At 40.8% G+C, this 15,455-nt stretch overlaps 1 protein-coding gene across 2 annotated transcripts in view; it reads left to right on the top strand.

The window, feature by feature from the left end:
* Positions 1-15,455, top strand: part of NKAIN2 (sodium/potassium transporting ATPase interacting 2) — a 523,842-nt gene that overhangs the window by 501,175 nt on the left and 7,212 nt on the right. For both annotated transcript variants that reach the window (XM_005518328.3, XM_088052854.1), the window contains exon 6: positions 14,212-14,293. In XM_005518328.3, coding sequence (XP_005518385.1) covers positions 14,212-14,293 — 82 coding nt within the window. The remainder of the gene's footprint in view (positions 1-14,211; positions 14,294-15,455) is intronic.

Raw genomic sequence — 15,455 nt, 5'->3', positions numbered from 1 at the left:
CAGGTTCTGTTGAGGGTAAGGAGACTTGCTTGTTATAAGAGGAACAGCTTTGACTAGGAATGAACCCCAGCTAAGAGAAAAATCTCTAATTTAGTCTGTGTCTCAGAGTAAAACCCTAACCTAGAAGGCTCTCTTGCTGACCCAGAGAGGGAGCAGAAATAGCATTTACCTACTATTAGGCAATGGCAAGGCAATCAGAGAACAAATATGGCCCCTCTGAGTGTTCCCTTGTGTACCATGAGGTACAACCTTTGCACCATCTAATGCTAACAGGGATCCAATCTGCACATTCACTTTCTTCTTTTCTCCTGGCATTGTTTCCAGTTAAAATGCAAAGCAAAATAAATTGCAACTTTGTCTAGAGGATTTTTGCTGCATATTCTCTGGAACCCTGCTACTGGGGATTTCTTGGCACAGAAGTAAAGCTCTATATAACCCTTTAAAATTATTTCACTCCTCCTCCTCCAGTAAAAATTTGGATTAAAGACTCCATTTGAATTACTGAAAATGTTTAGCAAGACAGTAATACTCTAGACAGGAAATATCTTCTGGTGAGCAATACAGTATTATGTGTCAATAAAATTGGTGTCAAACAATAATCCATTCTGGGATCCTAGGCCTGACCTGGGAAGGAATAAAGTGATGAAAAAGATTTTCTTTTAAAAGACAATATTAAATACATTATATGTGAGAGATGTAAAATTTTGACATGGATATGGGATAAATAGAAAAACATTTCCTTTTTATCTCTGTTACAGGCAGCCTTCCACCTTTGGGCAGGTTGTTTAACCTCTCCATGCTTCTGTTTCCCATATTTAAAATGGGAAATAATGACAGGGACAAACTTACAGGCGTGTTGCTTCATAACTTTGAGCTTCTGGGATGAAAGGCACTATTGAAGTGCAGAATAGGCTTAGGTATCGTTTCATTTCTGTGCCAAATGCTTTTCACAATCTGCTTAGTGAGACATTACAGAGAAATAATACCTCAGCTTCCATTCCTGCTTTAAAAAAATCTCTAAAACAAAGAGAAAGAGAAACTGGTAGCAAACATTTGAGTATTAATTCTGTTTCTTTGTTTTGCATCTCAAGTTTGTGGTTCCCAGAAATTCTTGATGGTAATTTGGTGTTCATCGACTTCCTTAGCCATGAGAGGTCTACCTGTATTTAGTTTCCCACAGTGGTCTTGTCTGCCTGAAAATGTCCAACTATGTTTGAACCCAGAAAGGTTTTATAAAACAGCCTCCTGAGAAAAGGAGATCCCATACCCCAGCTATACACTTTGTTAGTTTTGCACGTACCATTTGTGTAGTGTGTCCTGAGTCTTGTTCTGGAAAACACCAGTGATTCCATCTTCACCTTTTCCATGTCACAGGTGATGTCCATCTCACACTCCTACAGCCACATGGAAGTAGGCCTGCAGCTTAAAGTAACAATCAATATTTCCACCACAGTCAGTGGAGGAAGGGATGTAACCCCAAAGAGCAATCTGCTCTATCTGTGGTCGACACCTCTCTCACTACAGGGGGAGTCACTGGTCCAACTTATTTGGTTGGTGCACGGGACAGCCTAGACAGCCTGCAGAGGCAGCACAGCAACAAATAATAATAGGAACAAATAAAAGCCAATATTTAAAACACAGTTGTTCTCCAAATTGTTGAACAGGTCATTGTGAATGTGGATGCCAGGAATATGCTATAAATCTGAAGCTTCAGCTTGTTTTTCTCAGCTGTACTCTACAATTTACATCCTGCAGCTCAATTAGAAGCTTTTTCCATTTACTTGTTTCATTTACTGTGGTGACTGCTACATGAACTAAGTAAACCAGAGGGAGGAAAATGGGATGCCTTTAGCTGTCAGGATGCTGATAGAAGTGTGGAGAGAGAGAAGCCTTTGAAGTCCCAAGGTGCTGCTTCATGTTTGTCATCCTAAGGACAGCTGCCTTGGAGAGCGATGGTGCAACCAGGAACATTTAGGAAATTCCCTGAGATGCCTGTAAAACATCAATTTTTTGCACATATCAATAGCTGGTTCCTGTGTTATTATTTCCAGTCATGTCCTGTCTTGGAGGGGGCCCCTCACAGAGCAGAAGGCTGGTGTTGAGTGTCTCATTCTCCTCTGCACAGAGCACGGGCAATCATTGTCCCCTAAGGTGTGCTCGCTGCTTCCAAGGCACAGGCTGAAAACATCTGAGCTGCAGAGTGCGAGGCTGAAGCACAGGGGAACAAGTTTATGGCAGGAAGATATGACAAGTTAAACCGGCTGCATTTGAAATGCAAATGGACCTGAGCAGTCCAAGGTGTCACAGGGCTTGGCAGACATTACACAGCCTGCTCTGTGATCATTTGGCACAGCACTGCAGAGAGAAACAAACTTAAAAGCTCTGAGGAGGTGCAGTTTGTTTAAATAATAGCAAGTAATTAGTTTGAAGACAAAATCAGTGATGGCATTTTATAATTACAATTAATTTAAAGGTTAATTTCCTTTGGTGCTAAAATCTTATTTAAAACATTTACCAGGAAGGGAAATTAGGATGTTACTATCTAGATGCATAGAATGCTTCTGGGAATCCATGCCTATTATCACTAGAAAATTAGGTTAGACTCAAAGTGGGAATTTCAATTCATTTTAGTGTATAATAGATGGTGGTCAGGGCCTTGAGTCAGAAGGGTTGCTTAGGGTAGACTGTATGATTTGCATTTTCTTTGTTTGTGGGATTAATTGCAAATGTTTCCAACAAAAGGGCTGGGTTTATACATGAACAAGCTTGACATGAAAAGAAAATTGGTTATGGATTGCTGCCTTCGTAACTAATGAAGTTGATGTTCAAGGGATCCCTAGGAGACAGGGTTGTGGTATGAGACAACTATATAAATAAAATCACACAAGGGAAAATGGTGGCATTGCTGCCTTCATCTATGATAATTTCTTTTCCCCCTCGCTTGTCTACCCTGCCATTCCCCTTGCATCCATCACCACCTCCTGTGGGGATTGTCAGCCCCAAGTTTAAAAATGTCTAAATAACATAATGTAAAGCTTGAAGGAAGTAACATTTCCATTTCAGCAGCACGTCACAATGCAATACTGCTTAATAAAACAAATGTATTGTAACAGCCAGGGTAATATACTTACCTTGCATACATTTTTTTAACTATAGTCCATGCAATTTTTATCTACTCAAGGATGGCATTGCAGAAGTGCTGGGAAAGATCTGCACATGTCAAAAGGGAATGAACTGCTATCATCTGGTTTCTTGAAGAAAGATACATTTCATATCAAACCATTGTGAAAATATTACTCGTCGTTAATTATTTGTTTCAGGAGGGGACCACAAAGGCATTCAGACCATGAAGCAATATCCCAGGCAGTTGTGTCAAGCCAGTAGCAGAAATGAGGTAGTAACTAGTGGTGGTTCTGGTAACAGAGGCTACAGATCATTTGAAAAGATGCTCAGGTTGATGATGCAGCTGATTTGGGTGTGGTCTTCCTGGACATTAAAATGTTTTGGCATTGAAAAATAGACAAAGCTCATATTCAAAATCAGGAAAAAAATCAGCAAAATCTGAAACTCTCCACAAGCTGAAAATTGCATGTGAAATATTTTCAGGCATGTTTTGTTCTTGTGCTGGTGAAAGAATCCTCTTCAATATCAGTCCTTTCCTGCTACTTTGTACTGAACATGGAGGCCTGTCTTTGAAGGGAGGCCCTCGAATGGGGAGCATCTCCTCCTTCATCCCCTGAGGCAGAGGAGAGGCAGCTTGGATCCCCAAGAGGAACAGCCTGCAGATGTCCATGTGGGGCTGCTGGCCCCCTTACCCACCCTGGTGTACCACCCTTCGAGGGCAGCTGACTAGCTTCTTAGGGCTTCAGCCAAAATTAGCAGGTGGAACACGGCAGGTCGTGGCCATGCAAGCTCACTCCAGGCTGACAGATAGCAGAGTCTTCAAGAGGAATGGTGATGAGCTGCTGTGGGTGGGCCAGACTAAATAATTATTTCCAGTGGCCCTGAGAAGGACACCTGCCCACAGCCTTAGAGTGACTTCCTGTCCTGCTAAGACAGTCAGTGTGAGCTCCTTGCACTTTCCTACATGCCATGAACATAGCTTTGTACTAAATTATTTTTATCAGCATGACTCCTGTTAAAGTTTTCCTTATTGCTTTTCCTTTCAAATATCTAGATAGGTCTTCATTAGCATTGGATTGTTAACTTTCATAGATTTGGGCCTTAATTCTCCACTTTGTTGCACCTACTAATGACTCTTTTTCTAATTTATTAGTGTGGCAGTCACACTTGGAGGCCACTGCCCCAGGCATTTTCTTTTTTCTCCTTTTTTTCTTTTTCTTCTCTTTATTGCTTGCCCCTAGCAGTGATCTGGCTAAGAACAATTTTTCCTAATGACTCATTTGATAATTTCTACAATAATTCAGTCTACCACAGATTTAATTCTTAGAATGATTTGTCAGTCAAAAACTGTATTGCAGGGCTATATTTTTTTGCTCAGCACTTAGAGATGAAAATTTGAAAGCAAATGGCCATTATTCAGCAATGCTCAGGTCTGTCCAGTTTATAAAAATAATATATTGTTCAAAATATTATTGTTGTCTTAGCTTATTATAATTTTTCTTGTTCTCTTAGCTGAGTGGAGGTCTTTTACAGATTCTTTCTTTACTGAGCATCGGACAAGTTTGGAGACAACCCCTGCAAAGCCTTGCAGAGGTCAGGCAGCAGCCCCATTTCCAGGTGTACGGGCTGACAGGTGGCTTGCTGTATTTGTCAGGTATAAAAGGCAGTGCTAACCATTTCAGTCCAGTATTTCTCATTGCTGCAGCTATGCTCCAGTTATTTCCTCCTGCCCTTTGGTCCTTGTTCCTGCCTGCCTTAGCCCTGGTCCCAGTTTTGGCCTTCAGCTACTGAAGACTTGCTCATGCCTCTCAGCCCTTGCTTGGTTATTCCTGACTGCTTTCATCCTGGTTCCTTCCTGCTCAGCAAGGGAACCTTGGTTCCCATCCTCTCAACATGGTTCCCTCTGTTGGCCAGCCTTGCCTTGCAGAGGCTTTGCTCCAGAGCATGATCTTCCTCATGTTGTGGTCCAAGAGTCTGCTAGTGACCAGATGCCTTCTCCACCTGGGAATCTGAAACTAACTGGGACTTGTCTAATTTCTGAACCCACAGCACCATTCATCTGGTTATCTTCCACTTCTAATTATAGGGAGCAACAGACAGAGATCCCTGCCTGTATTTCTGTGAGGGCAGAAACACCACATTGAGTTTATTAGACCTCACAATCCCGAGTACCTCCCCAGTCTTACACCTTGTCTCAGAAGGGCTGATCAAAGACTTAGCCAGGGGATCAGCAGAAACAGAGACAGAAAAAGATGCTTCCTTATACCAACAAGAAACAGGATAAGAGGAGAAGAAAATGGAGGACAAGGCCCTGTGAAGAAAACAATTACTGAATAATTATGATTATTATAGAAGTAAACAGCACGAAATTAATTATAGTGGAGCAAAATTTAAGCTGAACAACTCCATCAAAATTTGTTTAAGGGCTTCACTTTGTAGCTCCAGTGGCCATTGTAGAGCTCAGAAATGCCATGAGGTTACAGTTTAAAAATCTGAGGTTTTCTATTCACCTTGCAAATGGCTGAGCTGAGAGCACTCACAGGCCCTTGATTACTGACTGCTTGGCAGAAATGCTGCTCATTGCAGCGCAAGAACTGGACCTCATGTCCAAGTCCTTATGCCATTTCTGAATCCTCCTGTGACAGCAGGAAGGGCACAGCCTCATGTGCTGGCAGATGTCTCCTTCCCCATGTTTCCCTGGTGTTTGGCTCTATTGTGGTTTGAGAGCCTAAATCACTGTGTACTCAGCACAAAGACCAATAATGTTTGATTATCATTGTAAACAAACTTTATGGAGATCACATTCAAGCAAACCTCCTCCTGTGTGCTATATTGTGGAACAGCCACCAGACCATGCTCACGGCATAAAAAGGCAGCAGCACTGAATTGTTTGGAAGTGTCTTCACCAAACGAGAGCTGGGTAGCAGGATACTGGCAAAACTGCAAGAGCAAAGGTGTCCCCATATGTTCTTTTATATTTTTTCCCCATATGTAATTTCCAAGGTCCTTAAAACCAAACTTAATTTTACTCCCCTCCATTTATTTTTTCCCCTCAATTTGGCCAGTTTTTAGCTACCTCTGTTTGTGCACAGCTTTCTCTTGCCTCACGTACTCATTTCTGCACCAGCAGTGCTTTCAGCAATGTTATTAGCTGTAGTTTGTTTGCCATCTCTCCTTCCTTCCAGCTACACCTGCAGTGAAGTGCCTTGCTGTGGCAGTGAAGCTCAATTGCAGCACTTCAAAAGCCTGAGAGCCAAGTCTTTGGCCTCTGGAGAGAGTGCATATAAATTTAAGACCTCACAGTTCAGATGTAGGACATGAACACTATGTGTTGTGTCCCTGCTATACCACACATGGAAGTATGTCTAGTCATAACATACATGTGCACATGCACTTCCATGGTCATTAGCTCTTTTTTTAAAAGGTGGCATCTTTTTTACGGGAAATTCTAGGGGTTTTATATTATTTTAGTAGATTCATGAATATATTTAAGGACTACCATAATGCCAAGCACTGTACAAATGTGAACAACAGCCCTGTTTCTTGGAGCTTGCAATCTGTATATTAAACAACAGGAAATTGATGGGTATAGGCGGAAAGTGAGCACAAAGAAACTGTGAGCAGATATTATTCATTGGAGTAAACAGGAAAGTAAGGGTAGGGGCAACCTCATTATTGTCAACAGATCAGAGAAGTGTTTTAGGAAAAAGAATGAGATAATTGTTTGTAAAGACATTCTCACGGGGAGAGACATATGTTTGGAAATTTGACAAGTATGGAGGTCAAGCTGGTGGCATGGGGGCAGAATTTAGCTTTTAGCCCTGAAAGGAGGAGAGATTGATGTTGAGCCTCTACAAAAGACTTTAAATGTAAGAAAATTTAGTTTATACTTGATCTAATATAGAAGGTTAAATCGGTAGAAGGATGCAGAGAAAAGTAATCTAGACAAAAAGGTAAGTCCTGCAGCTTAAGTCCACATTTGGTGAATTCAAAAAAAAAAAAGGAACAATGGTCATATTTGACACTGGGAGCCCTGGGTAAATGTTACAGCTGTGTCAACAGGCAGAAGAGTCTTCTTCACTATGCAAAAATAATCTCCAGAAATTAAATCTTACACCCATACCAAGTTGACATCAAACTTTTATCCTCAAGTGATAGACGGACTTGAGGACACAAGTTCACAATGAGAGGCAGCAGAGAAGGTTAGGGACGAGCAGCTAAGAATTCTAGTTTTAGCTGTGCAGGACTGGAAGTGATGTTTAATTATCCATGGGTAAATATCACAGAAGCTGGGATTTAAATTTATATAGGAGAAGCAGAATGAGCATGAGCCAAGTAATCTGTGACACCTCAGAGCACCGACAACAGCAGAATCTGTGTTTGTAAGTGCAGTTACCCAGACCAGGAGGGGGAGGAAAATAAAATGCAGAAGTTACTGCTCACTGGACTCCAGGAGCATGATGGAGAGAGAACCCCCAAGAAAGGAGATGAATGATGACAGGAGGAAGGTGAGCAGAAGAGACAAAGGAGCCCAGCAAGGCGGAAGTTTGAGGAAAAAGAGAGCAGCAAGGGCATGGAAGGTGGCTGGATGGCCACACAGGGAACTGTATGGGCCAGAATTTGAATAGGAAGAGGTGGTCTGACTGAGGATCCAGCTACATGCAAAGATAAAAATACAAGACAGAAGAAAATGTTCCAAACAAGTTGAGAAAAGTAGATCCAGAAACTAGTTGAAATCATCAAGAGGAGGTTAGAGGGGGAAGAGTGGGACAAGCAGGGATAAGGATGGAGGTTTTTTGTTGTTGTTTGTTGGGGTATTTTAAATAAAAAATATTTGCATTTTTATTGGGAAGGAAATGCAAAAAAGAGGAGATCAAGAGTCTGTCACTGGGACAAGCAGAAGTTTTATGGAACAAAATTCTTATTACTGTAATAAGAGAGAAGGGGAAATGAACAGTAAAATGAATAAAAAAGGCTGTCAAGCTGAAGAAAGGAGTGCTACTTTATCAGTTTGTTTGCACAAAAAATGGGACAGTTGATGTGCAGAGAAATGACTGAAAATGAGAGGAGTGAAGCAGATGAGAAGATGGTGGGGGTCTCTGGGATAGAACTAATAGAGCTGGAGGAGACTAATTTGTACGGAATCTAGATGAAGTGGGGGAAAAGAGAAGAATCGGTTGAGAAGTCTTAATATACTTAAATCTTAGTACAGCATTATTACCCAAGGCATTTTCACTTTAAAAGAAGGAGCCATGGGCAGGAAATGGATATGATGGTGAAGACAGGGTTGAGTGCTGGCAGTAGATTCACCACAGTGAGAGGGAGGTCATGCACCAAGGTTAGGGATGAGATAATCAGCAAAACAAGCAGTGGTAGCAAAAGAACAGAGTTTGAAAGCAGTCAGATGACTGGATGTCACGTGTACTGCAAGTCCCAGGTTGGCCAAGTTGGGTATTTTCCAATCTTTTCCTTTTCTTTTGTTTGCAGATAAAGCCATTCATCCCCATCCTCATTCTTAAATCCTATATCTTTTCATATCTATTCTTCATCGACTTTTTCATGCCTACTAAAATGCAAGGAAATTCATAGTGCCAGTCACATTTTTATAAACATATGCCCTAAGTGGGTCTTTGGGTTTTATCCTATGCTAATGTAAATTACCATTCCTTCACAGGCATCACTGGAGTTATCAAGATATTTATAGAAATACCTGGATCATTGTGCTTCTGTATTTATATCTTAAAGAGGAAAATTTCTAGAAGTAGTTTCCTGGTTTCTCATAAGAATCTTTCTTTTTGGTTTCTATAGGAAGATGTTGCTTTTATTCTATACTCAATCCTTTCTCTTTGTCCCTCTATTGTTGATTTCAACAGCTTTAATTTTTCTCACTGTGAACTTTCTTCCATATCAAATCCATGCTAATGGGGTCTTCTTTGTGCATTGGATTTTAATGGTCCTTCTATATACCACATACTTCCAGAAATGAAAAATGAGAAATGTATGCATCTCATCCTGTCCTGATGTACAGCAGAAACAGTGGGGATTCTGACCATGAGCAGAGGCTGAAACTTCACATTCCTGGGGGTGTTTATTGATAGAAAATACGTCCCTACTTTGAGCCATATGTCCTGTCTGTGTTATGATGTCTAACAAGATCCTTAACGCAAGCAAAAGAAGAAAATAATCTGAATTTCTTATAACACATTTTACAGATAAGTAGTACTGCTATAATCCTATTCAAGTCCCACTAGGAAAATAAAAATTTCAGCACACAGTATTTCAAAGGTGGGTTTGCATGGCCAGGTTTTGAAGGGGCTACAGGGACATGTTCTGTGAAGAGCTACTAGAAGCTTCTCCTGTGGCTTCTGACAGAGCCAATTCCAGACAGCTCCAAGATGGACCCACTGCTGGCCAAGGCTCGGGCTGTCAGTGACAGGGGTAGCACCTGTGGGATAACAGATTTAAGAAGGGAAAAAATCTGCACAACCACTTCAGCTGGAGAGTGGAATGAGAGTGAGAGCAACCCTGCAGACCCCAAGACCAACAGAGAAGGAGGAAGAGGAGGCGCTCCAGGCACCGGAGCAGAGATTCCCCTGCAGCCCCTGGTGCAGCCCATGGTGGGGCAGCTGTGCCCCTGCAGCCCAGGGAGGTCCATGGGGCAGCAGAGATCCACCCACAGCCCATGGGGGACCCCAGGGCAGGGGAGATGGGTGCCCAAAGGAGGCTGTGACCCCGTGGGAAGCCTGTGCTGGAACAGGCTCCTGGCAGGGTCTGTGGGGCCATGGAGAGAGGAGCCCACAGCAGAGCAGGTTTGCTGGCAGGACTTGTGACCCTGAGGGGCACCCGCTGGAGCAGGTGGTTCCTGAAGGACTGCGCCCCAAGGAAGGGACCCACTGGAGCAGTCCATGAAGAATTGTATCCTGTGGAAAGAATTCACATTGGAGAAAGTTTGTGGAGGACTGCCTCCTATAGGAGGACACTGGAGCAGAGGAAGCATGTAAGGAGTCCTCCCCCTGAGGAGGAAGGAGCAACAGAGAGATGTGATGAACAGACCACAACCCCTATTCTTCATTCCCTTATGCCACTGGGGTGGACAAGGCAGAGAATCAGGAGTTAAGCCTGGGAAGAAGGTTTAATATTTGGGTCTATTTCTCATTATACTACTCTCCTTCGGTAATAACTCAAGGCTATTTTTCCTGTGATGGTAATTGCTGAGTGATCTCTCCCTGTCTCTGTCTGGACCCATGAACCTTTTGTTATGTCTTCTCTCTCCTGTTCAGCCGAGGAGGGGAGCAACAGAGTGGCTTTGGTGGACAACTGATGTTCATCCAGGGTCAACCCACCACAAAAGGAATATGAATATGTTTTCATGTTCATGTGTGCTTTTTGCTAAAGTGAAACATGACATGATCTTCTTGTGATAACAGTGACATGTAAGATGAATGTAAGATAGAATAGGCAAAAAAGTGTTCAATGTATGAGGCTAAGGACGGAAGCCTCTGTACTGATTCAGCTAATGAGCCTTGTTTTATTCATCTGATGTTATGGCTGCCAGGAATGTATCAGCTGTACGACACTTTAGTGACCTTTCAGGCACAGCCAGGATAAAATGCCTGCAGAAAGGGCAGCCTGCTGCATGCTTTAAGAAGCTATCTCAGAGCCCACAGGGAGCTTTTAGCACAGTCTGGACACCACAGGGTTTGCAGTGCTGAGAAGCAGCTGCCATGAAGAAAGCTTGCTACAAACAAATTGATGAAACTCTTTTGTACTGGAGTTCACTTTCTATTACCTCCCTTCACCTACCTTGCAAAGCTTGTTGTTGCCTGTAAGAAGCCATTGTATGTCTCCAGTGAGGTCATGGTAGTACTCTCTGCCCTGCCATCATTTGGTTACACACATGGGAGCTTCTATAGTGAGCTGAACATGTCTCTGCGACCTTGCTTTGTTTGGCACTTGGCAATCTGGCTTATTAACACTCTGGGCTTGCTCTGTACAACAGGGCAAAGCCAAAATGCATGAAGAGATATTCAGTGTGCATCTTTCCCTCATGCTCACAAAAAATTTTGCTCAAAGAAATCTTTTTCTTAACATATTAGTTTAGCTTTCTGAAAACAACCCTGAAGACAGTCTTTTGCCCCACATCTACAAAGCAGTGTCTGTGCCTGCAGCCTACTAATAATGTTTTACAGGTGGCTTCAAAAGAAAAGCTCTAGGAAAGTACAGAAGAAATGAAAATCTGGACAAATGAGTATAAGCAATATCCCTAAAGTGGCAAGGGTCAACAACAGTGAAGCACTTGATCCAACACAGATATTTTCTGACTTGTGTTGTCAGGGATCAAGAATAACAAAAAGAAAAGAAAATTGGGAAAGCAAACAACAAACCATACCTGCAGCAAACATATGTCCATTCTTTTTTCTGCAATCTTTGCCTTTGAACAGAGTGGGGGGGTTTCCTCCCAGCCTAGCACTTCACTAAAAAATATCCTTCATTTTCTACTTGTAAACTTAGTATGCTCCCAAAGACATGATCACATTTTGGTAAAGGTATTTTGATGGTTACAGACATTGATTAAGTAGAAAGCAACAAATGGCATTTGTCTTGATTTTAGCAAGATTTTGACACTATAAAAGGTTTGTAAGAAGTTCAGGGAAGCAGTGTCCAGATGCAGTCAGCATAGGTCGAGTGCAGAATTGTTTCAAACTCTATTTGAAATGTAGTTATTAAAGAGATGGGACATTTCAGATGGGATCCCACTGGGACCTGAACTAGGGAAATAATTCTCTTCATTATTTTTATTAACACAACAAGGAAGGAAGAAATGACGTTTGTAAAGATCTAAGATTAAACTAGAATGGGAAGGTTACAAGCATTTGTGAAGACAGATTAGAAGTCAAAATAATCTTGAGCAGTGGCTTGAAATCAAGGTGAAATTCAGTACAGTCAAGTGCAAAAGTACTCCTGTGGGGAAGAATCAATCATCTTCAAATAAAATACGGACTACTTGGCTAGGCTACAGTTAGTGTCGAAACAAAAAATAAAGAGCTGATTATAAAAGTTTTGTCTGATGCTGTTGAAAAAAGAAAATTTGAAACCAAACCCAAATGACACAAAATAAGAACAACAAAAACAAGAGAAAAAAACCCAACCAAATATACAAAACCCAAAAACCTACCGAATTATTTCACAGCAGACTGTATAGCAATTATCCTGGTTAGTCCTGATTTGGGCACCCCACTGTAAGAAAACAATAAGTAAACTGAGGAAGGATTCTCAGGCTTCAAAACATAGAGGCTTGGAAAACATGAGATATGGGAAAAATTTTAAATAACTAGGTTTAAGTAAAACCTGAAAATAATGGATAGCATGAAATACTTTTTTAAAAGGCTTAAAAGCATTTATAAGAGATAAATATGGCTCATTTTTCTTCATATCCATAGGGAAAAAAGGCCAAAATGTAGATAAGTAGTTAAATCACAGGAAATTGCATTTAAATTAGACATTAGGAAATTAGGCACAGGGAAAAGCAACACAGAGAGGCTATAGAACCTCATTCATTAGAGATGTCAGATGTGGATTAATTTAGTAACATATCTTTCTGGGATAGGAATACATATAATGCTGCCACAGAGCACAGAGTTGACTAAATTATTTCTGCAGGGGCCATTCTTGCCAACAAAGAATGACTTGATGACAGATTCAACGTGTGCAGTTGCAATAGAGACATTCTGTGCCCAACCAGTCCAGTGTTTTGGTAGCTCTTTGCTTGCAGGGTGGATGGAAGGGTACAAGAATTTGACTTTTGGTAACATGTCTGGAATGGGTGAAACTGTATTGATAAGTGTGACTAAACATGGCACATATTGAGGGGTATCTTAGTACTAAAACAACTTTATAAATGCTTTAAGCAGTCCAACCACCGTGGAAATTCTAAAACCATGTAAATTTACTTTTGTTTTTTGTGACTGCAACTGCATTTTAGATCCACAAGAGTTTGTTGTCTATCAAATAACCTGTTCTTTTTTTCTTTTGGTTTTGTTTTTTGTTTGGTTTTTTTGTTGCTGTTGGGTTTTTTTTGTTTTTGTTTTTGTTTCGCTTTTAATGTACACAGAGCCAATCTGTCAGTAGCAGTGACCAGACATGTGAGATATACACTTCCATACCTGAGCTCTTTGGCCCTTTTCTATCAAAGTAAAGTCCAATTCAGATCTGTGATGTAAGAGACAATATTTTAGGGACAAGAACTGCCTCCAAATAACCCCTATAAGCCAATAGTTGAGTCTCCTGGGACAAAGGAAGCAAAGGACACCCTTTTACCTGTGCAGAGAAAGTGTTTTAGCAGAGAAATAAGGGTCTCGGGCTCAGATGAGATTGAATTTTCCTGGAAATTGTTTAAAACAAACATAAGAAGGCCCTCAGGAACTGGCAATTGTGTGAATTAGTAAATAACTCCCACCCTACAACCTTCTTGCAGACCTTTAGTATCTTGAGAGAAATGCAGGTTTCCTTACATCTGTGAAGTCTCATCTCTGAAGCTCAGATAAATTGTTCCAAATCTCTGTTCATGCATTTCAACCCAAATGTCAAAGCAGGGAATCAGAGCAACTTCTGTCTCTCAGACACAGTTGGATCAATGTACTCCCTCTTCCACATCCTCTACTGAGACATGGTATGACAGCAAGCCAGACACAGTAATCACAGTCAGAAGCAATGCATTCATGCCAATAAAGAAATGGTTTTCAGCATTTGTAATGTCTGAATAGCATGTTGTTTTGTATTAGTGAGGTGGTCTACTTGCAAAAGAGGGATGTGTGCTTATTTCTTGTGGAAAGATGGCTGTTATAAATCCATTACTGTTTTATGTGGTTTTAAAATTCAATTGATTTTAAAAGCAAAGGAAAGAAAGGGGAACTTTGCCTTTCCTTACTTTTTTACTGTTTTTCTGTATCTTCCCAATTAGCTGACCTAATATTAACAGATTATTAGATGACCTATCGAAAATAACCTAGGTACTGGGTGGTTCTTGAATGATAGTGCCTATCAGTTCTGAAAAAATGTTGCTAATGGAAGCAATTTCTCTCCTTTCAGTTGATTTCATAGGTGGATTTGACTCTTACGGCTATCAAGGTCCACAGAAGACATCTCATTTACAGCTACAGCCCATGTATATGTAAGTACTTAACTTCTAGGGTATTCTGCAGAGTGGCAGCCTGATATTAAAGGATCATTAAGCTGAAAGATGGCATGACTTAAAAATTCAGAATAGGCAGAAGCCTTTTTTGATTCAAGTTACACTTAAGCACCAACATTACTCTTGTGTTGAATTATAATGATTTCTTAGGGCAGGATATCATGTGTCACAATTGTTCAAACAGCATCCAGCTCTCACCTGATTTTTCCCTATTTTCATTCAAGCAGGTTCCACTCAAACACAGTGACAATTTGGTGTAGAAAAACACTAACCATATATGACAAACCTGGGTTGTGAAAAAAAGTGGATTTTTATTAAGTTTTATCAAAAGTTCATCAACTTGCTAATTTAGTGGATGCATTTATCATTTGTCTTACCAGAGCATCTGTTCACCAAGGCACCTCTGTACCTTATTTCCAGTTTCCACATTTGAAAAAAGCTGAAACAAATGTAACAACATATGGCTTTTAAAATTAGTTTGAATAAAAGGCACTATTTTACCTAACTATTGAGTGACAACTCCATCTTAAGAGTGCAGTCTGATATATTTGGGAATTAAATGGATAATCAAATCTCAGCTCATATACACAACTGGAGTATATTCACACTAGAAATGACACACAACAGTAGACCAGCCCAGAAATAGCTGTCTCCAAATATTTCTTGTACTGATGTCAGCTGAAATTCAGAACAGTCCTGACTTCCCAGATAAATCTTACCTCACTGCTGCAGCCTTTTGAAATATTTTTTATTTGCCATCAGTGCCCTACACACTAAAAGCACAGCACCAAATAGCTCATAAAGGGGCAACATGCTTTCCTTTGTTTCTCTTCTGACCATTTCTTTTGAGGAAAATAACTAAGTTCAAACAAACAAAAGCCATCCCAACACACAATTCCATTCACCTCTGAATGCAATTTCATTTCTTCTTATTAGTGGAATCAAGTTTTCTCATGGATTACTGTATTTTTGTATGGAATCTTGCATTTGCGCCTTTATCAGTGGTACAATCTGTTCTGTAGTGGTGTTTGGAACTGGGCCTTTCAGGAGCTTCACTAGGAGCTTTTTAATAATCTCAAATTACAAGAGTGCATATCTCCAATGTTGTCTTAACTTGAGCTTCCCATCTGTCTGTGCTCAA

Source organism: Pseudopodoces humilis, chromosome 3 (genome assembly GCF_049639895.1).
Source record: "Pseudopodoces humilis isolate 2021_Gansu_Grassland_sample_001 chromosome 3, ASM4963989v1, whole genome shotgun sequence".
Classification (NCBI taxonomy): domain Eukaryota; kingdom Metazoa; phylum Chordata; class Aves; order Passeriformes; family Paridae; genus Pseudopodoces; species Pseudopodoces humilis.
This window is presented reverse-complemented; position numbering and strand designations above follow the sequence as displayed.